This window comes from Galeopterus variegatus, unplaced genomic scaffold, assembly GCF_000696425.1.
Source record: "Galeopterus variegatus unplaced genomic scaffold, G_variegatus-3.0.2 Scaffold297, whole genome shotgun sequence".
In the NCBI taxonomy this organism is placed as follows: domain Eukaryota; kingdom Metazoa; phylum Chordata; class Mammalia; order Dermoptera; family Cynocephalidae; genus Galeopterus; species Galeopterus variegatus.
The window spans coordinates 649,361-673,341 of NW_007726408.1; the positions used below are offsets into that span (position 1 = coordinate 649,361).

General features: G+C 36.9%; 1 protein-coding gene across 1 annotated transcript in view; it reads left to right on the forward strand.

Annotated features, from left to right (window-relative positions):
• SLC2A13 (solute carrier family 2 (facilitated glucose transporter), member 13) overlaps positions 1-23,981 on the forward strand; it is a gene marked incomplete at its 5' end in the record, with an annotated part of 319,608 nt that overhangs the window by 232,533 nt on the left and 63,094 nt on the right. The window contains one exon of the mRNA XM_008567144.1: positions 22,647-22,772. Within this exon, the coding sequence (XP_008565366.1) occupies positions 22,647-22,772 (126 nt within the window). The remainder of the gene's footprint in view (positions 1-22,646; positions 22,773-23,981) is intronic.

The window sequence follows — 23,981 nt, forward strand, 5'->3', positions numbered from 1 at the left end:
AAGAGCCCCTAACACAGAAGTGAGCTTGATCTGATTCTTCTAGGGTGAGCAGGAGTTTCTCAGACCTACGAAAGCAGAGAAGCCACCCAGGGCATGAAAGCAACCTGTGCCAAAGCAGAGAATTGTTAAACAGATTTTCCCTTCAGGAAATTAGAAAGTTTGGCTCTGCTAGAGAAAGGGGTACTAGTCCCGAGATGAGGCAGAAGGAAAGTCAAGCCTTGGATACTAGGTCAAGACTTGGGGAGGGGAGGGAAACCGTTCAACAGCATCAGGCGGGGAAATAACGTGATCAAATTTGAGCTTTACAGTGAGTTTTCTGTATGAATTTCGGGCTTTAGATTACAAGGAGAAGAAGAGTCTCTGGCAACTCCAGAGAGAAATGATGAGAGTCTGAAGTTATTCCATGATGGTTAGTGTGAGGACAAAGGTTATCCTTAGAGATATGATTAGGAGTAGATTGGTTAAATGTTAAAGGCAATTAGGGAAACGATGTTTGGGCAGTTAAGTTTCATGGATATTCAGTGGAGATTACATGATCCCAGCCAGTATGCCTAGGAAGATTGATGGGGCATAATTCTAAGCATGTTTTTTATTTTAAAGTAGTAATAGTTTCTGTTAATTAAGCTCTTACTATATATGCAGGTATCATTTCACATTCCTTTTGAGTATTATCTCATGCAACCTTTAAATTTTCCTCAGAGGAAGATGCAATTGTTATCCAATTTTATGGATAAGAAAACAGGCTGAGAGAGTTTGTATCACTGGCCTAGGTGATGTGACGAGTAAGCTGCAGGGCTGCTTTGTTCTGTCCACCTCCCTCCCTTAGTCAAACTTGTGGCCTTTCTTTGAATATGTCAATACTATCCAAATTCTATGAGTAGTGTAAGGAGACACTAAGTATCAATTACCCAACTAGCAAAGGGAAGGGTTTTAAGTTCCACTTATTGAAGTGCCAGGTATTTAAACACTAGGTTTTTAGTTTAACAGAACACTACCCTGAAAATCAAGTACCAAATGATGAAAAACCATTAAAACCAGAGACACCCTAATGAAATTCTACCCCCACTCAATGTGCCACTTAATTGAACTAACATTAAAACTCTGTCAGAGATATTCAGTAACCATAGTTCATTATACAAAGGAGATAAAGTTCTGTGTTCATGCACAGATTCCTAAACAAATATAGATCGCAACCTGTTTTCGTTGAAATTACTTCCAATCACTTCACCTTCTCAGCAACTCTGATCCTGGAAAAGTGGGAGATACCTTGATTAAACACCATGCTCTAGAGGCCTAAATAAATCTCTTACAGATTTCTAGGAGAATCATTTATGAACAGAAAATGGTGCCCAGCTTAAGAAAGTGTAAAGACTATGTTTATGTGTAAATCCCTAGCTTAGGACCTTGTCACAATTAGAGATGACTCGCTTTATTCTGCCAGGCTTAACTTTCGATTCTTTTAAAAAAGAAATGTTGAAGTTTGGGCACACTAACAGAGAAACCAGACATAAAGATAATGTACTATAACCATTGTTCTCTTTCCCAAATAACAACAAACAACATTTAGATAACAACCACAGCGGTTCAGCCTTCTACTAGCAAGGTGAGATTTCTTTATTTTAAGAGCATGTCTGGTTCTGGACTCCCACTCAGGGAGCACAGTAGACATGGGGGGTTTTCTGTAACTCAGCGCTATTCTTTGTGAGCATACCTAGGCAACTGCTTCAAGTGGGCAAGATATTCTCACCCTTTTTATTACCTCCCAAGAAAAAATGATGGGTAGTGGCAGTGGTCAGCCACAGGTCTGCTATCTTCTCTAAGGCACAGTCAATGGACAAGTCCATTTTATCCTCTAAAGCAACAGTAAAGCATCAAGTAAGCCAGGAAATTCTTGATACAGATTTTTCACAGGAATTTTGCAAGCATGTTATGCTCAGGAAAAGGCATGTGGATTTTAGTCTGACTTACAATTGATTACAGTCACAATTTGTATGGTAGTGTTTAAGAGGACTTTAAGCCCCTAAAGGGAAATTTGACCGGAGTCTCCCAGAACAATACCAGAAACTGGTTCATTTTTATTTCTGCCCTATGTTATTTTCAATGAAAAGCACTAATTCATGTGACAATGTCTGATCAATACACTATTATTTACCAAACAAGTTATTTTATACAAACTTCGTAACAAGTAGTATTAGATCATTAGTAACCAACTTATGCATCTTACCTCACCCAAACTCACACATGCCTCTGTTAGTCCTTTCTAAACCACGCTTCCTTCTGCAGTTGAAAACAGACTCCAGAACATTTTCCAATGTGGCACTGTTCTGAGATGATAGAGGATAAAAGATATAGGAATATAAGACATTGTCTCCATCCTCAGGGAAGTTTCAGTTCACAGAAAAGATAGATGCTTGAACACAGTTACCTATAATCTATATTTTAACACAAGGGTAAAGAATATCATTCTTTTTGTTTCTTAACACAATGAAATAGATGATTCTGTCATTTTTGGAAGGTAAATTTTAAAAACATTTTTAAACTGTGTAGAAGTACTTAATTTGGAGTGATCAATGACTCAATGTTCAGCATGTCTTAAATATTTCATATTATTAGGTAGTTAATAATAACAAATCCTTCATTCCCCTGCTTTTCACTTGGATGTCCAGTGTAACTGGTGTTTTTCTACATGTGCATCTGTACTGCATAGTTAACAGTCTTTGTGGGAACCTCTTACTCCTTGGCATTTAGTATTGATGATTATGTCATTTCTGTGGTAATTTTATCCTAGAACAAATTATTTTAGAATGGTGTTGTACCCTAGGGCAAACGTGCAAGTAGATTAAAAAAATCTCTGATCTTTACAGTCCAAAAAAATTGCACTGCTCATTTTTATAATTATCAATATCATAAATAAAGTAATTGCCAGTAGTCCATTTGAGAGTCAGAATTTAATTTTTTTAAACTTCTCATACTTCTTTCTTATCTTTGATTTTCCTTAAACCTCATATGATTTTTATATCATAAATTCATGCTAGTTACTATTAACAAATCAGGAATCAAAGTTGTTTTACGGAGAGAACTTAGTAGCATTTTCTTATACAGTCATTTTGGAAGCAAATGGAATATTTATTTTGTTTTAATTGTTTAGTGTTTGTATAAATGTTTAACTCGTTGGGGCCTAAATATTTAGCTATTCCTGATTTCTTTTAATTACTAAAAGATTGATATGTTATTATGACAGCAGGTATCTTCACAAAAGTTTAGTGTAATATAATAGACATTTGAAATTGAAGGTAGTAATTTATCTCCCCGAACAACAAATCTTGGCCTGATTTGGCAGGAATGTGTGTTATTCTTATTCATATATGTTATACAAGTGTGTGTTGTATTATAGATAAACAAACACATAAATACAAGTGAATATGTAAATTCTTGGAAATTAGCATGTACTGTTGACACAGATATAATTCTTCGTCAACTTTATTTTCATCTTTCATATTATATAAATGAGTGTATGTTTGTATTTTGGCTTGCTATATGTGATTAGAATAAACTTCAGAAATCCAAACATCCTACATTAATATTTTTGCTTTTTATATTTGGAATTCCTGTGTATACCAAAGTGCTCTTCCATTTTTATGCGGACAGTGCCAGGTCCCAGTTCAATTGCAGAAGACTTACAAGAGGAATTAGAGCTGTAGTTTTTTTTTTTAATGTTTACTTTATTAATACATAGAGGCTGCCTCATTTTACTTGATACACAGATTACTGGAAAATATATCAATAGAATAGAGGAACTCATTACTTTAAAAAAGTCATCCGTCTAATTATGTATTAGGGTATAACTCCTTTTTGGTTCCAGTAACTTCCTATTGACAAATCCATTGACTCTTAGGTTATTATAGAAGTCTTCCCAAAGATGAGCAGTGAGGAATTGGTTGGAGTTAGCCAGGTCAGGGAACACTACATCCCAGATAAAGGGATTGCATGAATGCAAAAACAAGAGAGAGCTTAGCTGCAATTGGAATCGTATTTTCTAGGAAAATGTGGGAAGACAGAAGAATCCAAAGATTTTAAACCCCAGGATAACTAGCAGCAAAACACTAATAAGAAATAACACTAATAATAAAACAGTAATAAAAAAAAGAAGCAAAATCACTATCACTCTGAGAGAATATTTTTTTAAAAACACTCAACAAAGCCTAGAAATCTAACCACACAAAAAAAGAGGGGAGTAGCCATAGAATTTTGAAAGTAACCTACCATCTACAAGATCTTTGAAGGTTAAAGTATTAAAAGACAAAAGGCAACAAATTGAAGACATGTCAGAAAAGGCCAAGGAATTTATGCATAAATGAAACTCAAATAAACATGGATCTATGATACTCCAATAGAGACAAACTTGATAATTATCCTGTCAAAAAGAAATTGAAACAATGGAAATTGTATCCCTATAAAAAGAGGCTTAACTGCTCAATTTCCCTATTAGGGAAGAGTCGCAAAGGAACAATTTATCACCTCGACCAGAGAGGTACTAAGTTAATACAGATGCCATCATGAGCACCTGAAAAGAGGGAGGAAAGCAAAATAACCTTGACAGGCTAGATCAGTTATTGTCCTTGTCATTACTGAGCTCGAGTCTCACAAATAAGAGGCAGTGCCCAGCTGTGGAAGTTCAGCCATTCTTTGGTGGGTAAGATTAATGAAATGAGACATGAACTCTGATACTTTTCGGTTACCTTTCATGGTGTTCAAGTAGCTTGAAGGAGCCAGTGTGCTTGCTAAATGCCTCATTTACCATTGGACATTGAATCACTGGGAAAAATCAGTGTTACCAATTTGCAATCACGTGCACACAAAGCCAGTATCAGGGACTGTTCCCGACTTTTCATTCTTTCATTTGCACACGTTACTGAATACTAATCATGTACCAGGTACTGCGCCTGCTGTTAAGAAAGCAAAGCATGAGATACAGCCTCTCGTCAGAAGTAGGCAATACCTTAGAAAAGCTTTTATTTACGTTTTGAACCCATATGCAGATCTCATATCTTTGATGAGATGTTGATACTTGGGTAGACTTGGTATTTCAGAATATATTTAGAAATGAGCAAAAAATTTTGTTAGCATTTGAAAAAATACTCATATCACTTAGGAATTGTGTTAGTCTATATATAACAAGAACCCAAAATAACAGTGGCTTAGGCAAGAACGAAGTTTCTCTCTCTCTCTCTCTCTCTCTCATAAAATAAACTCAAGGGTAGGCAGTGTGGGACCAATGTGCCAGACCTAGTGTCGCCAGGGATCCAGGCTCCTATCCTTTTGCTGTACCCATGCAAGTGTCCTTCACAAGTTCACCACCTGGTCCAAGATGGCTATAGTAGCTCTTCCATCATTTCTGCGAAGCAAGCCGGAAGGAGAAAATGAAGAATGAGCTACTCTTCCCGGCTGAATCAGCTCCCTTTGAAGTCTTCCTGAAAACCTACACAATGCTTCTCACTGGCCAGGATTAGTTCCATGGCCATATCTAATTGTAATGGAAACTTCTATTCAGCAGTTAAGAGGGGGAGGTGGAACCTCATTGTGCTCAGTTAAGAGTCAGAATTTTACAAAAGAGGAAGGAAAGAATGAACATAGGGATAAACCACTAGCAACCTTTGCCAGGATAGTAGAGCTAGGGTATCTGTTACTGTTATGGAACATTTATGAATGATTGAGCTTGACAGCAGGAAGGATGAATTAATTGACCATATAGGGCTCCACCTACTTTCACAGACTAGTTCTCTTTACAGTCATTAGAGGTCTAAGGTCAACTTTGCAGGTGGCAAGAAATGTGGCTGTCTTAAATATTTTACCTCCAGATTTGCAAAAGAGAAAGAATCATTGAAATCCTTCATTTGTCCTGTTTCCTTGGCCTTTAAAACCAGTGCAACAGTTGCCCTTTTTTGTGTTTGTTCATAATGAGTGATTTGAGCAAATGAGAGATTTGCTCATCTGTTCAAAAGAAACAGTCACGGCAGCTGCCATTTATTATATAGTTTCCATTGTGCCAGTCACTTTACTAGAGCTTACATGGATCTATCTTTATCCTTCAGCAAGACTGAGGTAGATGCTATTATTTCCCCCATTTTACCAATGACACTGAGGCTTAAAGAAGTTAAGGGAATTTCAGAAGACCGTAGGGCATAGCAGATGGTAGACCTGAGCTTTCTCTAGAACCCAGCTCTAACCCACTCCCCTCTTCATTCTGAAATTTACCAGTTAAGCAGTGTGATGCTCCTATTGTCCAGAAGAGGATGTCACATACCCTTTGGAAAATGGACAATAATTTCTTGTGATCAAAGGCCAGTGAGTCTAAAAGTACCTATGTTGGTGCATTTTTACTCATTCAGTGAAATTGAGATTCTTTTTCTGAGAAATCTTTTTTATGAGTTGTAGTCTGTTTGGGACTTGAAGTTTGTTTTAATTTTTCTCATTTATTTTCATTTGCCTGTATTTAGCTCAGAAAATTCTTTTTCTACTGTTTTAAGGATCATCATAGAACATCTTTGATATAAAAGCAGGTGCCTAAGATAAAGTAAAATCATTTTAAAATATTTTAAAGTATTCACCGCCTTGGTTTTCCTGAGAGCAGAATGATTTTATCCACATGGTTTTGAATATGAGCATCTGTTCTAAGTTGAATTGTTAGCTTTATTTTGTTTTCTTTGTTTTGGGCAATTGTTTTTAGAGCCTCTGTTACACAGGTAGATGAACATGGAAAAACTCATTTAAGGCAAGATATAAAGTGATCCCTTCAGGCAAATTAGGCGGTATCAGTGCACTGAGGTGAGAAAATGAAGACCATGAAAGCCATTCTCTTCTAAGCTTCTTCCTCTAGTTAGGGAGATGAATTATACATGTGAACTTGAACATTTTCTCTAAAGGGAAGAATCACTGTGTGCTGACATTAGTATTTTCACCCACCCCTGACACCACTTTACCTGATTGCAGTTGGTTTCATCCTCCTTTGAACTCTTTTAATTTCATAAATTTCTGTCAGTGTGGCAGGGTCCAGTTGTAAGAGCACATAATTACACTAAATAGAGGTACTGGAATCAAAGGATGTGATGATATCCAGGGGCATGACCTCTGGGCTGTGTCATTTTATCTTTATCACACGACATAGCTTCCAAATCAGACATCGTTCTGGAGCTCTAGGGGCTTATTGTTTCTCTCTAAGCAAAACACAATTTGTTGTGAACAAACAACCTACAGAATGGGAGAAAATGTTTGCAAATTACACATTAAGACAAGGAGCTAATATCCAGAATTTATAAAGAACTCAACTCAACAGCACAAAAACAAATAACCAATTTTAAAATGGGCAAAGGACCTGAATGGACATTTCTCAAACAAAGACATACAAATGGCCAACAGGCACATGGAAAAAATGCTCAATATCACTACTCATCAGATGTGCAAATTAAAACCAAGTGAGATATCACCTTACTCCAGTTAGAATGGCTATTATCAAAAAGACAGAAAATAACAAATACTGGCAAGGATGAAGAGAAAAAGGAACTCTCTTACGTTGCAGATGGGAATGTAAATTGGTACAGCCATTGTAGAAAACAATATGGAGGTTCCTCAGAGAATTAAAATTAAACTACCTTATGATCCAGCAATCCCACTTTTGGATATATGCCCAAGAGAATGAAATCAGAATGTCAAAGGAGCACCTGCACTCCCATATTAATCGCAGCACTATTCACAATAGCCAAGAGATGGAATCAACTTAAATGCCTATCAACAGATGAGTGGATTAAGAAAAACAAAACAAACGAAAAAAACCCCTGTGGTATATATGCACAATCGAATACTATTCAGCTATTAAAAAGATGAAATCTGTCATTTGTAGCAACATGGATGGAACTGGAGACCATTATGTTAAGTGAGGTAAGCCAGGCACGGAAAGACAAATACCATGTGATCTCACTTGTGTGGAATCTAAAAAAGAAAAAGTGGTTCTCATAAAAGTAGAGTAGAATAATGGTTGGAGAGGAAATGGTCCAGAGGTGGAGAGGAAAGGGAGAAGGGAGGGGGAGGCTAGGGGCAAGGGGATTAACAGGTACAAAGCTATGCTGTCTACCCTCAGTGAATCAATGTACAGTATATGCATGCATTGCAACAACACACTGTACCCTACAAATACGTACAAACATATGTTAAAAAAACAAAACAAAACTCACTTCGTCCTTCACATTCAAACATAATTTGTTATGAAAATCAGAAATCCTTCCAAGCAACTATGGAGGAACTGTTAAGCAAAGCAGTATAAGTCAAAATGTGTTTGTTCTTTTTGATTTTGTTGTCTCTGTGTGAAGCACTTACAATGTGGTAAGTCTAGTGCCAAGTGTTATTGATAAAAAATGTAAAGCAGAGTTGGTCACCAAGACTCTTTCTTGAAGCATAACGAGATACATACTTGGGTAACACTTAAATATAGAACCACTGATTACCAAAGCAAACAAAAATGGGTCCCCCAAAATGAGGCAGTTTTAAGAAATATTTGCTCAGGTATGTAAAAAAATATAGAGTGCTTACTTTAAAACAACCTATTTTTAAAAAAAATATATACTTTCATATACATGTATATATATATTTAATTTTATGACTGTTTTGCCATCAATAAATGCAATGTCTGAAACACCTACCAAAATGGAATATCTAAATAAAGAAATCTAAATAACAAAGGGAGTAAGAAGAGATGGCACCAAGGAGGTTGACTTGCTTTACTAATCTTTTCTAAAAGTCGGTTAGAAGGTCATTTTTAAATTTTTAAAAAGTTATTTTCCCACCAGTTTCTGAAGCTTCTAAATTTAAATCTGTTCTAAACTAACTCCCCTCCTACCTCCTCCTCTCCCCCCGCCCCCCCGGAGGGAACCTTATAACCTTAGAATAACCTTAGAATAACAAATAAGATTTGTTATTCTTAGTTTCTCCAAAACAGCATGATTCTTATAAAAAATGGTAAAACAACCTATGTTTTATGTTTACGTAGAGAGAATATAATAAAGGCAATGTGACGTCCCATTTGCAAATAATGCAGACACTAGATACTCAAATTTCTATTTATGATATTCCAAACATTAAATTAATTAGTTCTGGATAAATATTAATTCTCACTTCTAAATTTATAATCTAGAAATCATTTTTAACTACTTATCAAGTGTGTTGGTTTAATAAAAGTCATGAAATTACATTAGGCCATATTAAGAACTACATAGTCTTTTAAATTGAGTTGGTTTGAGGAGGAGTATTTCTAAAGAATACTTTGGTGGAGACAGAATCCTCATAATACTTCAATCAAAAATTAACGTATTTTTCCTCTAAGTATTTCTTTTTTTTAACCTGTCAAATGAGGACAGAATATCATTTCCAAAGTCCATGAAAGGCTTAGACCAAGAGTTAAGTTTCTCCCTCCCATTCCCCTCTCAGCACACTTGAAGTCATGTTGGCAGCTGGGTGTATGACTGTGGATCTAAATATTTTACATGAGTTTGATCTTCATGGATACTAAACATGAAACACGTCAGTCTTACATACCTCACTTTCTTGATTAATTATATATATATTTTTATATGTTAAACAGGTGAATAATATCTTTTCTAAAAAGGACACTGAATTGCTTTTGACCTTTAATTTTCTAATTCTGAAAAGTTTCTACTGCAAAACTCGAGAATATTTATGGTTATGGTGGGTACATCTGAAAGAATATATATTAGCTTACTTACTATGAGAATTTCACTTTTACATTTAAAAATAGTACAATGTGGGATTAGTTCAGCGGTTACCAGAGACAGGGGTCGGAGTGAGGGGAAGCAGAGAGAGACTGGCCAACAGGTAAAAAAAATTACTAGATAGGAGGAATAAGTTCTGGTGTTCTATTGCACAACATGTTAACTATGGTTAACAGTTAAGTTTTGTGTGCTACATAACAGCTAGAGGAGAGGCTTTTGAATGTTTTTGCTACAAAGAAATTATAAATGCATCAGGTGATTGATACATTAACTCCCTTACTCAATTATTATACAACGTATGTATGTATCAAAACATCAGATTGTATACCTCATAAGTAGGTATGATTACAATGTATCAATTAAAATTTAAAAAGAAAAATTAATTTAAAAATAAAAATAGTACCACGCTAATCAAAGAAAGTGTTCCTCAGTGCCATGCTTCAACTTTGACTCCATAATTGTCACTATGCTTCTAAACTGTCAAGTGATGATGAGCCCCAACAAAACTGTGTTCTTACATTATTTTTATTTTTATAAAATAAAATTAATTTGGTTAGCTCAGTGATCCACCTGTGGAGTATGTGTCAACAAGGTAATGATCAGTTTGTAATGCTTTGAGAAAAAAAAGCATACTGATAACTTAAGACATGTGCCTGTAGTCATATGCTATAGCTCATGACCAGAATGATACATAAATAAGTTTGCTGGTATAGCAGTCAGGATAGGATGGGCATTACTAATATAGCAACATTAATAGCAACAATAAAATCTTAGTGGTTTAAAATAATGAAGACTCTGCTCATGTCTTGGGAACCCAGGCTAATGGATGCTGCACCATTCCATGATGACACCTCTCACCACAAAGCTTCAAGATTCATCACAGAGGTGGCATGTAGAGCTGGAAAGTTGAGCAACAGCAATTAAATGCTCTGCCCTACAACTATTACTTCTGCTTGTATTGTATGGCCACAACTAGTCACTTGCTACTCATAACATCCAGACGGCGGGGATTTGTAAATCCCTACATACCTTGAAATGGAGGGCAAGTAGATACTGGTGAACATTATTTAAACCTTTCATAGTTTATTTACTGTTTTATTTGGGGCTAACATTCCCTATTATTTTTTGTGTAAAAAGCCATGGAGAATTTTCGCTCTGCCAATCAGATCACTACTATAAATAACAGCATAGTTATCTTGAAAAACAACTTCTCCTTTGCTGATGCCCATTAAAAATTTTAAAATTCTTCAACTGACAATTTCTACTGCTGATTTGGAAAAACTGACTATTTCTATACCAGTACCGTTGGTTGAAGATCAAGTATCAAAAAGTGTGCATGAACCAAATTTTGTCAATTTTTCAGTAAGTTAAACATAGAGTTACCATATGATCCAGCAGTTCTCTTAGGCATATACCCAAGAGAATTAAAAACATATGTTCACACAAAATCTTGTGTACAAATGTATATAGCAACATTAGTCAGATAGCCAAAAAAAGTGGAAATAACCCGAATGTCCCATCAACTGATGAATGGAAAACAAAATGGGATATATCCTACAATGGAATATTATACAGCTGTAAAAAAAAAAAAAATGAAGTACTGATACAACATGGATGAACCTCGAAAATATTATGTTAGGTGAAAGAAGCCAGAAACAAAGAGCACATATATGATTCCATTTATATGAAATGTCCAGGATAGGCAAATACACAGACAAAGAGGCAAAAATTAGATTAGTGGTTGCCAGGGAATGATAGGAGGTGGAAATTGGTAGGTATAGAATTTATTTCTAGGTGATAAAAATGTTCTGGAATTGATAGTGGTGATGGTTGCACAACTCTGAATATATTAAAATTTACTGAATTGCACATTTTAAAAGGGTTAAAATGGTAAATTTTATGTTATATGAATTTTAGTCTCAATAAAAATATATTTTTTTAAGTATGTGCCATAGTGGTCATTACTTTTCCACATTGTGTTGACCTTTCTGCCTCCATTTTACTGGGAGTGTAACCAGTGCTGCTTATGCTGTCTACACAAGACAATAGAAGACTCCATCTATCAGAGTGTCACAATGTCAGTGTCTTCACTACGCTAATCAATTTTCTCAATGGCATAACTTTAAATTTCAACAAACTAAAGGTTAAGTGGAATAAGTACTGAATTGGAATCAGAGAACTTTCATTAGAGACATGAACAAATCTCTTAGTTTTCTGAACTTTGGTTTCCTCATCTGTAAAATAGGAATGCTAAGACATATTTAACCAAGTTACTGGGAAGACCAGAAGACATAATATATTCAGTGTTAAAGTGCTTTGTGCATTATTCAGAGCTATAAAAACAGTAGTTATTATTTTCTTTCCAATTTTAATGTTAGCTTATTTCCTGTATATTGTTTAACCTGTTTCCTTCAAATAAACTTATAAAAATCTGGACATTTGAAGACAACATCCTTGGGACTGAATTCCTGTTCTGCCAAGTTTTAGCTGTGAGACCTTGCTCAGATAATTTAACCTTTCTAAATCCCAGGTTTCTCATCTGTAAAAAGGGAGAATATAAAGTCTCCCTCATAAAGCCAATGTAAGGATTAAATTATAACATGGAATTATTTAGTGTAGTTTCTTCATGTGGTAAGCTGTCTGTCACATAACTATAACAAGGCTGGTGATAAGACTCACCTTACAAAATCATTTTTCATACAAATACTAATCAACTACTTGGTCTATTTGCAAACCTAATCTCTTAATATTTCTTAATATTAAGAGATAATATAAATCTCTTTCTTTTAATATTTATCTCCTGTCCTTTCAGGAATGAATAACATATACTATCACCAGATAAGATTGATTACTGTCTCTTTCCTCTGAAGGTAGCATGTTGCTCTCTAATAAGATTGTGTACGTGTTGATTGCCAACTTTCATGCAAATCTGATTTTACTCCCAAATTTATCAAGACTGAAAGTTATATATAAATATATATGTATATTATGTGCATATTTATTTACCTATATACACATATGTATACATATGAACACACATGCATATACACATCACTATACATTTGCAAAGTTAGAAATGGGGTTTTTTGTTTTTAACTATGTTGATGGAATGTTCTTTTAGTGTAACAGGAAAACACTTAACCCTGTTGGAGTTGATAGGCTTGGCAGATAGAGCTCTCTTCTTCCCTCCAAAATTTGTTGGTGTACTTTCTTGTGATAAAGTAAGAGAACCAATGCAAGAATTCATTAAAAAGATTAGGCAATCAGTTACTAGAAATTAGAGCCCAAACTACCAGTAAATCTTAAAAAAACAAAAAGACCACTCTTTGCAATAGGCTAAATTTGCTCCTTTTAGTAATGCCAGAGCTTATTGCTCAATCAGAGCAGGAGTCTGCTTTTCATTTGCAGGCCTCACTACTGTACAATTTTTTTTTTTTCTTGCCTCTAACTCAGGAATCAATTGATTCTTAGCCTCAACTTCTAAGGGGAAGAGATGAGAAATATGACTGTGTTTCAGAGAGTTCTGGACAGTTGTATATGAATTTGATGAGAGCCATGAATTATAAGAAACAATTCATAGCTTGATTCAAGGTTTAATCTTGTTATCTTCATGGACTGAGATATGGTGAACGAGGCATAGCTTGTCCACTGGAACTGTAGAGAGAACTACGAAATCTGCTGTAAATATAAGTGACATTCATTCATCTCTACTTACTCAACAAGTATTTACTCAGCACTTATGTATGAGGCAATATGGAAATTACTAGGAATGAAAGATGTACAAGACAAAACGTTCTGCCCTGAGGAGGTCACAATGCAGTAAGGGAAAGCAAACACATCACAAATCTTTAGAGAAACAGTGGAATGAGTGGTAATGACACTCGAGTTTTGTGATCCTCTGCCAGCAGAGTGATGCATCTAATTCTGCTGGGGTAAGGAAGTTTCACAGAGGAGGTGATGCTGAGTTAAGAATGTATAGGAAATATAAGGTTGAAAGTAGAGTCCAAACAGAACACAATACGAGGAAAAATACGACAGCATGTCATATTCTACATACTGCCATTTTCTGTAGTGGCTAGAGCCCACAGCACCTGTGGAGAAATAGCAAGAAGAGGTTTGCAAGACAGGCAAGGGCTACATCAGGCCAGAATAAGGAGTTTGATCTTCGTCCTATAGGCGGTGGAAAGCTATTACAGAAATTAAACTGGAGAGAAGTCTGATCAGGTTAGATGTGAGGCGTTGTAGAAGATGATGTGGGAGAAGTCTAGCAGCAGGAGGACTCGTTAGAAGACTATTGGAAAAGTTCAGACGAGAGATGGCAAGGGTAAGAATGGACAGCTGGAAATAGGAGTCTGGCACTTATGGAAGATAAAGTAGAGAAAGGTCATGGAGTCTCAGTTTATTGGTTATAGTATTGGTTATATAAAGTTGGTATTTCCCAGCAAAAAAGTGAAAGTAGATTTCCTGGAACACCGAACCAAAGGAGAAAGAAAAGACTAATATGCAGCAGTCTCAGAGGTGGGAGAAATATAAAGGGAATAGTGTAAAGGAACACAGGAGAGGAGAACATTTTGAGAAAGAGGGACATTTTTCAAGAAATTTTCTCATAGAATGACAAATTAAGATTAGGACAGAAAAGTGCTAAGAATTGATGATTAGAAGATCACTGCAATCTCTGTGAGAGCAGCTTTACCGGGGTGGTAAAGCATGATTCGCTGCATGAAATCAGTACCGGTAGGCCCCCAGGTTTTTTTAATTCATTTCTAACCATTTAGTTAAGTCTCTTAGAATTTTTGTCGTTGTTGTTATTTTCATGAGTTCTCCACTTAGGCAATTCAAATATAGGGGAAGGAATCGCCTGATATCTACAGAGAAAAGAGTTCTGGAGTTCTTTGCAGTACTGGTATAGAAATCTGTCCTTCAGAGGGCTCCGAGCAAGGCACGGAGTCCCCCCTAGTGGGGGTATGTTATCTGGTAAATCGGATTCCAAGTCACCTACTGAAGGTGGTAGGAGCAGTGAGGGAGGGGATTAAGAAAGAGTATGGAAAGTTTGAAGTAGCTGTCAGGGAAAACAGTTGACATTATCGCACAAAGCAGGGTGTGAAATTCATGTGGTGAATGAGTGCAGATACGTTTCTCCAGAAAATGAAAGTGGACCTGGAGCAGCCAGTGATCATCCTACACCTGTGTTTGCTGCCATTGATTTTCTGAAATTTAGAGCATACTGCAGGCAGGCATTTTAAGACCAAACAGCGTTCTTTATGCTCTATCTCATTGGATTTAATGGGACATACTTGAAAAATAAATAGACCATTTTCTACAGGGCTGAGTTTATGCCTGACTTCACAGAGTGGAAACTAAAAATTGTTCTAAATTAGCCCTAATCAATTTTTAAAAGATTTTCTGAGAGAGAAGAGGGTACATTTGGTTAAGACCTCAGGTGCCACTTGAAACGTGTAAACAATTGATTGGATGAAGATAGGCCATCCTTTCTCTCGCTTAGACACTGAGCTGCCTTTTGTTCTTCTCCTATTTAATTTAGTTGGAAACATTTTATAGTTTTAGAACTAGTTTTGTTCTAAATATGTGAATACTTATTTTCCCCCTTTTTGAAAAAAGAAAGGTGAGAGATTGAAAAGTTAAATCCTCCTCTCCTGCAACCAGAAAGAAAAGAGCCTTTTAGTTCTAATTCTAATTATTGTCTGGATTATGTATTTTCCAATCTCCTGTTAGAGTTTCTAGTACACCCTACCTGCAGTTCCACCGACAGTGGCATCCCACCTTAGCGGAGTGTCCTTCCCATTGTCTGGTCTCCCAGGTGGAAGTGTCCACAATCGAGAACAACAGAATGAATTCTGGGCACACTATTTACCACACATTCTCTTAAATATTGTAATGTCCTTTTATGATGACATTTTGTGGGCTGTGCTTTAAAAGAGGGAACTCTCTTTCTGTGGGTTTCAAGAAAATTGGCCTTTGCAGCTGGTGTTTCTTTCTGAAAGAGAGGTATCAAAATCACTAACCAATTCCATTTTGGCTGTTGATTGAATGTTTGCAAATGTCAGCTTTAGCCTCTGGCAGTTTAAAAACCAGGCTCAGTTCAAAGAACCCTTTGACAATTAGTTTTACCTTCTACTGGTATATTCACCTTAATCCACATACCCCTCAAAATTATTTTCCATAAATGAGCAGAAACAGGTCAGAGAACCTACGGTAATGCCTTGATTCACAGAGCTGTTGTGCTTTCACTCATTCAATAAACACATACTGGGGATCCAGCCCACACTGGGCTCTATGCTGCTCTGCAGATACAGATTGGTAAGTGAGGCCTTAACCCTCGGGTCCTCATCGTCTGTTTTACAAACCAGTCAGTAAAGAGCATTGTGTGTAAGTTCTGCAGTAGAGATGTGTGCAAAGCAAAGTGGAGGGTCATCTCCGTCAACTTTATTACATATGTATTTGTCTGAAATTTAAAATATGTCAGTTGGGAGGAATCCCCATTTTATTCATTCAGCAATTCCTTTTATAAAGCATAGTACTTTTGCATATGTCTTCTTAATCCATTTCTTTTGTAAACATAAAGTTTCCTTAAGTAGAGCACACCTATAATTTCTGCCCTTGAAATCAGTACCTAAGAGTAAATATTTGTGAAATGTTATAGCATTCTAATATGTTTCTGCATTAAAGTATGTGTGAATTTAGGGTTAGATTTTATGTATTTCTGTCTTTTTCTTTCATGTAGAATCTTGGAACGGGTGGGTTCTTAGAGATCATGTACTCTTGGGATGGAAAACTTGAAGTCTAGAATTTAGAACTCAGCCCAGCTCACACCGTGAAAGGGGGCAAAGAGGCCTCATACCTACTTTTCACACACCCAAAAATGTTTTAATCTATGCTTAGAATATTCTTTTGAGCATTTATTTTTGTGCTATGTATTTAAATTCTCAGTTTTTCTATTTAGAAGACCTTATATAAATTCATCAGGTCATGTTCAAGAAAGCCTTAAAGAGCAAATCATGAGTGAAAAATAGCCACTTCTAGAATTTGTTACTTTTTTAAAATGTCATTTGTTAAAGCCACAGTTATGTTATATGCTCTCTGTAAAAAGTCAATTAGCAGATTCTTCCAGATATTCAATGTTTTGTGTTACCTTCTAAATGTCGGGTTGAAGTTAGGAGTGTTGTTATATTTGGGAGAATTTTGCCATAGAATAGTTTATATGATAGAAAAAAACATCCCAGGTCAAGGAAGGGGGAGTGGTAGGGAAATCTCGTCTTGCTTCCAGAAGCCTGAGAGGCTCTAAGTCCAAATGAGGGCTGACAACATCAGTTCCCAAACAGTGGTCTGCTCCCTAGGATGGCAAGGAAACTGAACACTTTTGAATACATGGCCTCTCACTGAGTGAACCCTATGAACTGGTGTGGAGAAGCAGAAAGACAGTTATTCATGCTTTTTTATACAGAAAGGGCTTTATTTAGCTTGCACATAAACTGTGAAGTGTGTTCTGGGATAGGTTTGAAAGTATAAAAAGAAGAAAATGACCAGTGGGACAAGGTGTTGGTCCTGGAGATGGCCAGGGGGAATGAGATTAAAAGCTCTGATCCAGGGATGACCTTGAACACCTCTGTTTCAGAGCCTGGGAGAAAAAGAGGTGAGGACAGATAGGGGTGTAGATGTCTGTCCAAATCTGAGTTTAAAGCTGAGAAAGTTCATGCCTAGTCACTTCACTTCTTACTGTGAGGTAAGATGTAGTGGAAAAAAAGTAGTGTCTTCTCATTATCTCAAGGGTCATGATGGGCACCCCTATAACAAAAGACAGATTAACGAGCATAACAAATTTACTTAACCAAAGTTTTATGTGAGACAGGAACCATTAGAAATGAAGAACCAAAGACCCAGGGAAAACTATTATTTTTATGGACAGCCATGCAGATGTATGATTGGACAAAGGGTTATGATCTAATGGTAGTAAACTGGGAACTCAGCAAGGCCTGTTTATTCATGTCCTTCTTAGCCTCTGGGTATAGGGAAGGACCCCCTCTGGAATGAGGGTCTTATGATCTACTTGTAGAGGAGGTAGATCAGAGGATGGTTTTTTGTTTTTTTTTTCTTTTTTTTCTTTTTTTACTGACCGGTAATGGGATAGCAACCCTCGGTGTTGCGCCCGCACCGCACTCAGCCAGTGAGCGGGAACCGGTCTCCACATGGGATCCGAACCCTCGGCAGGAGCACCACCATGCTCCCAAGCGGCACACTCTGCAGCACGCCACCGGGCCGGCCCAGAGGATGGTTTTTTTTATGACAATGCTTCATGGGAGAAAGGGGGAAGAGGTCAGAATGTGACCTCTAAAGTGCCATATTTTAGAGTAGCGTGTTCTGAGCCTCAACAAAGTCAATCCATCTCCTAAGAGATTTTTGGAGGAATAAGGATTGGGATTTAAGAAGAGTCATGGGTCTTTAGGGTATCAGTTGTGGGAGTGGGGATAGTTACAGACTAGGGACAGGTAAAAGTTTCTTGGCAGCAGTGAGTATCCAGCCAAGGTTGAATGCTGTGAATGTGTGTCTTTATCAATATGCCTGGTGGTATTATTTTTCCACCAGTACGGAGTAGCCTAGGTATAGAAAGGGAGGAGAAAGAGGCTTGGAAAAAACAAACATGAATTTTGTAGTATGGCTGTAATAGAAGAACCTAAATAATGAAAATATTGAGGATCTGACAAGAGTGGTTAAAAGGATTTACCAGGAAGTTTCCATTTATAAGGAAGCAAAGCTATGACATAAGTGGAAGGTCAGAGGGAAGGGAGTGTTACGTGTCTCTGTGAGGTAAAAGAGCAGCTGTTCTGAAAGTAAGGAAGAGAGAGCTTCAAGGAAAAGAGAGAAAAATCTGCATATGGCATCTGTATATGTGTTCTAGATCAGGGATTAGCAAACTTTGGCTGTAATGGGCCAGATAGTAAATATTTTCAGCTTTGCAGGTCATGTGGTTTCTGTTACAGTTTCACAAATCTATCTTGGAATCATGAAGGCAGTCATTAGACAAAAAGTAAACAAATGGGCATGTCCCAAATGGTCATTTCCAATAAAACTTCATTTACAAAACCAAGTGGTGAGTCAGATTTTTCTCAAAGGCTGTAGTTTGCTGACCTCTGTCATAAATGATGACAACTTCCAGGATGTGGATGAATTTAAACAGAGGTAAAGATTTTTAGAAGCCAGGGGGCAAAGATGCTTTAAGATTAGTGTATTGGAAATGGACACCTATGGAACATTCCACCCAAAGGCAACAGAATACACATCCTTCTCAAGTGCAGAAGGAACGTTCTCCAGGTTAGGCCATAACACAAACCTCAATAAATTTCGAAGGGCCAAAAGTATACAAACTATATTCTTCAACCACAGTAGAGTGAATTTAGAAATTACTAACAAAGAAATTTGGGAAACTCACAAATATATGAAAATTTTCACACTTCTGAATAGCCAATGGGTCAAAGAAGAAACAAGAAAAATTAGAAAATACTTTGACATGTGTGAAAATGACGATGCAACATACCAAATATGGGTGCAGCTAAAACAGTCCTTTAAGGGAAAATTACAGCTTTAAACACCTACATTAAAAAAGAAGAAAAATCTCAAATCAATAACATAAACTTCCCCCTGAAGATACTGGCTGTATAAGAGAGAGAAGAGGCAAAAAATCAAAGGGGTCTGAGGTGAAGTAGAAAGAAAGTCCAGATAGAAAAGTTGGCCTTAAGTAAGAACAGCTTCCCTTTGTAACTGGAAGGTAAGAAAATAGGGTGATGGTTTTTATGTGTTTGCTGTTGAGGAGAAAATAAAGTCCCCCTCTGTTGCCCTCTACTTTCTCTGTAAAGCTAGAGTCATTTGCAGAGAATACAGGAAAACGGAGCATTGGAGGTTTGAAGAAAGTGCAGAAAAATAGGATAGTTTTCATGAAGAGTGGTTGAAATAGTTCTTGTGTACACTGAACTAAAGAAAACTACTAAAAATTTCAGGCTGCCTTTGGAAAACGTTCCTTCTTTTTTTTTTTTTTTTTCCTTTTTGTCTTTTTTTTACTGACCGGTAACAGGATCGCAACTTTCGGTGTTGCACCCGCACCGCGCTCAGCCAGTGAGCGGGAACTGGTCTCCACATGGGATCTGAACCCTCGGCAGGAGCGCTGCCGCGCTCCCAAGCAGTGCACTCTCCAGTGCGCCACCTGGCCGGCCCGGAAAACGTTCCTTCTGCACTTGAGAAGGATGTGTATTCTGTTGCCTTTGGGTGGAATGTTCCATAGATGTCTATTTAGTCAATACACTAATCTTAAAGCATCTTTGCCCCCTGGTTTCTAACAATCTTTACTTTGCTTAACTTCATCCACATCCTGAAAGTTGTCATCATTTATGACAGGGGTCAGCAAACTACAGCCTTTGAGAAAAATTTGACCCACCACTTGTTTTTGTAAAACTACCAAAAATGTTTAGTAGAAAACTACTAAAAATTTCCGGGTCCACTTGAGGCTGGTGGTCATGAGTTATAAAAGAACTACTTTTACTAATCTGTACTATAGTCTGATTCCTTCAGCTACATTTGCCTCTGTGTGGGTGAAGGCAGAGCAGAGACGAATGCATTTATTAGGGCTTGGATTTTTGCCAGATGGGTGGGATGGAATGATAGAGGAGCAGGGAAATTTAGGATATTGAAATGATGGGCCACGGTCAATAAGGTGGATAAGAGAAAAAAAAACAACTACTGAATAGAGAGCAAGTAGAGGGTTCAGTTAAGTAGTGGTCACCAAGAGGTCTAATGTCCAGATCAGCTCTGTGAGGGCAGGGAATCTCTGTTTTGCCCACTAACATGTCCCAGTGCCTGGAATGCCTGGCACAGGGTAAGTCATGGAGTGATCATGTAATAAGCAAGCTGGAAAAATGGGAAGTTGTCATCAGACTGGGATGCTTGAATGAGTGATAGAGGCGGCTATTCACTATGGATAATATCTCATATGTCTGACATGCACATGCAGTAAAGTCTCAGTAATTATTAATCTTTATCATTGTGCTTTTTGGACTTTTATGGGAACTATTTGTTTTCTTAGCAACAAAATAGAGATCCATTTCTCTGCAAATGGGTGAGTTGACCTTACCAAATGAATATCATATAAGGCCATTTGAACAGTTAGAGTTGTTAGATTAGACCAAAATAAACAATATACCAGTAGAAATTATCTTCCCTTCCAAATTATCCTAGTCTGGTTCCCAAAACCAGAAGCACAGGTTACTTCTAATGCCTTCATTTACTTATTGTGCTTTTCCCAGCTGTGAACTGTTTTATATCTACATTGCTGAATCACCTCTCCAAGGTATATTGAACTTTCAGTAGGTTTTGAAAGTCTTCTCCTTTGCTTGTTGTCTAGGGCTGAAATCTCATTCAAAAATAAGGATGACTATTTACCAAAGGAAAAGTTTACAGGAGGCTGAAATGATAATAAGTCTAATTTTTAAACAATGCCAGTGTTTTAACATTTAGTTAAACGAATCGAAGAGGTTATTTTGATTTTGAGGATTTGGAAATATTGTCATTTGTATCTTTTTCGGATGATTTGTGTGTCTTTCAGATGTCCTTTTGGTTGGCCCGTTTCTCCTCCCATACCCCTTAATATAATTACTTGTACACAGTAGACATTTAATAAATCTGTGCTGACTGATCTTTAATAATAAAACAAGCAGTTCTCTGAAATGCCCTTCCTTCCACCTCTTTGCCTGGTAATTTTTTTTTTCTTTTTTTTTTTATGATTTAGTTCAAATGTTATCACTGAAATTATTCCCAGCTCTTACTGGCAAAGTGAATAGACCTCTGACCTTTTGGTACTTCATACCTACTTTCTATTATATTGCCATTATTATGCCTCTGTTTCTCTTTCTTGCCTTTTATTTACTAAGGAGCAGGGACTTTGGCTTATTCATCTTTCATGTCTCCAACGCCTTGTATGTGCCTATTATATATGAAGTGCTCCAGAATTGTCTGGCAAATGGCTCTGTGACAGTGAGAAAACTCATTCTATAAGCCTATAAGCATGCTGTAGGCTTAGGTTAGCAAATCCTGTCCTCTAAAGGTTTTTGCCTCTTTAAAAGTTTCCTGCAGTTAAGATATTGCTGTCAAGTGAGCAGTGATTGATTGATTATGGCTCTGTGATCCAACTATAGATGTGATTAACTTAGAGAAAGGTTAGCATTTGGTCATATCCCCGCTCCTTTAAAATTAAGAATAATACCGAGTTGGTACTCACTATGTATTTGTTAAAAGTACGGATGTCCACCAAAATGTAAACAATGGCCATATTTGGGTGGTGATATTTTTAACTTTTTTCTTTAGACATAATTATTTTCATTGTTTGAATTTTCTATTTTAGGATATATAATGGGAATAAAAAACTATTTCCAGTTTTTAAAATAGATGGTACATGAAGGACACAATTGAAGGAAACAAATGCTCTGATACAATTTGGAAGCAGCCAGGGATGGATCAAGATGGGCCAGTCTGTAGTGTGGTAACAAATCTCAGTGGGCTAGGGAAGTAAAAGTTTATTTGCTCCAGGTCAACTGGGGCTCCTCTGCATCCAGTCCCTCAGATCCAAGCCTCCTCCTCCTTAAAGTGGCTTCCAAAGTTGCTGTAGCTAGGAAAGGGAGAGATGAAAGAGACCAGCCAGTTCTCACCTAGCTCAGTTGAAGTCACTTGCCTTGGCCAAAACTAGTCCCAAGGCCCTGAACTTACTGCAAGATAGAGTGAAAAAATGCAGAGATGCACATGGAATCCAGTATTTGGTTAGCACCAGTTGTCTCTGCCATCATAACTGTAACTCTTTTCATTTTTCAGTTACTGTAATGAATGTATGTTGGATCCAGACTGCGGTTTCTGCTACAAGATGAATAAAACAGCTGTCATTGACTCCTCCTGTATTCCAGTTAATAAAGCATCTACAAATGAGGCAGCCTGGGGCAGGTATGTTGTCATTCATTACTTCCCAGAGGAATACACAATAAAATTTCAAAATGAGGCTTATGTTTATGTTTTCAGAGTACCTGCACTTCCAGTGGTTCTTTTAAACTGGTCTTTGTAGCTACATTACTTTGCAGCATACACTGATGATAGTAGATGCAAAGCATTGTTAACTGTATTTCACAAACTCAGAGTAGAAAGTACTCAGGCCTAGACTTCTGAAATCCAGATTCCAGACCCAACTCTGCCTAATAAGCTACAGAAGTTTGGATTTTAGTTTTAGGCAGTTGTTCCCAAATATTGCCAAGACAATTTCTCCCACTGCACATTGTTTAACTAAACTGTAATTTCCAAATTCCCAAACTGAAGTGACAGACAGAAAATTAAGTCACAATGAATTAATATCATTTTGTATTTTTTCATGGAACTATTTTTTCCCTACTTTGCCAAGGTTCAGTGAAATTATGCAAAATAAGAATAAAAGTTGGGAATCATTGGCATTTAACCAATCTGGGAGGCTATCAACCTTTCTCTTTTTGGCAGAACACATTGCTTTGTAGTGGACACATAAATGAAATATTTGCATAGAATAAATATTCCCCACATTTATGAACTAATATTCATGTCCATGGACACAGGAAATGTATGAATGTTATTTGACATGGTTTTAACCTCTTGTGTTTTACATTCCTGTAAAAAGAATCATATGCTCTCATCATGTCTATCTCATACTGTTAAGGCAATGAAATCTGTAATAAAGTATTTGTATCTCCCAGGAGTTATAAAGTATAGTGTATTCGTCATTACGTTCTTTTTATTAGAGAATTACTCAAAAGATGTAGAAGTAAATTATATGGTAGTTGAGTAAAAATCCAGAGCACATTTTAAATGCACTAATACAAAAAAAAAAAGGTAAAAGAAATGCAGTTATTACTTAAAATGAACACTTATAAGATTCTCTATAAGTAAAAGTTTATTTGCTCCAGGTCAACTGGGGCTCCTCTACATCCAGTCTCTCAGATCCAAGCCTCCTCCACCTTCAAGTGGCTTCCAAAGTTGCCACTTTGGAAGTCCAACACCCAGTGTATAATTTTCATTATCCAAGCTTCATTAGTGAGTTAACTGATTAAATATTTCTGGATGTCCTAGTTTACAGGTTTAAATCTTTAGGATTTTATTCTTTCCAGTAGCGGGGGGGGGGGGGGGGGGGGG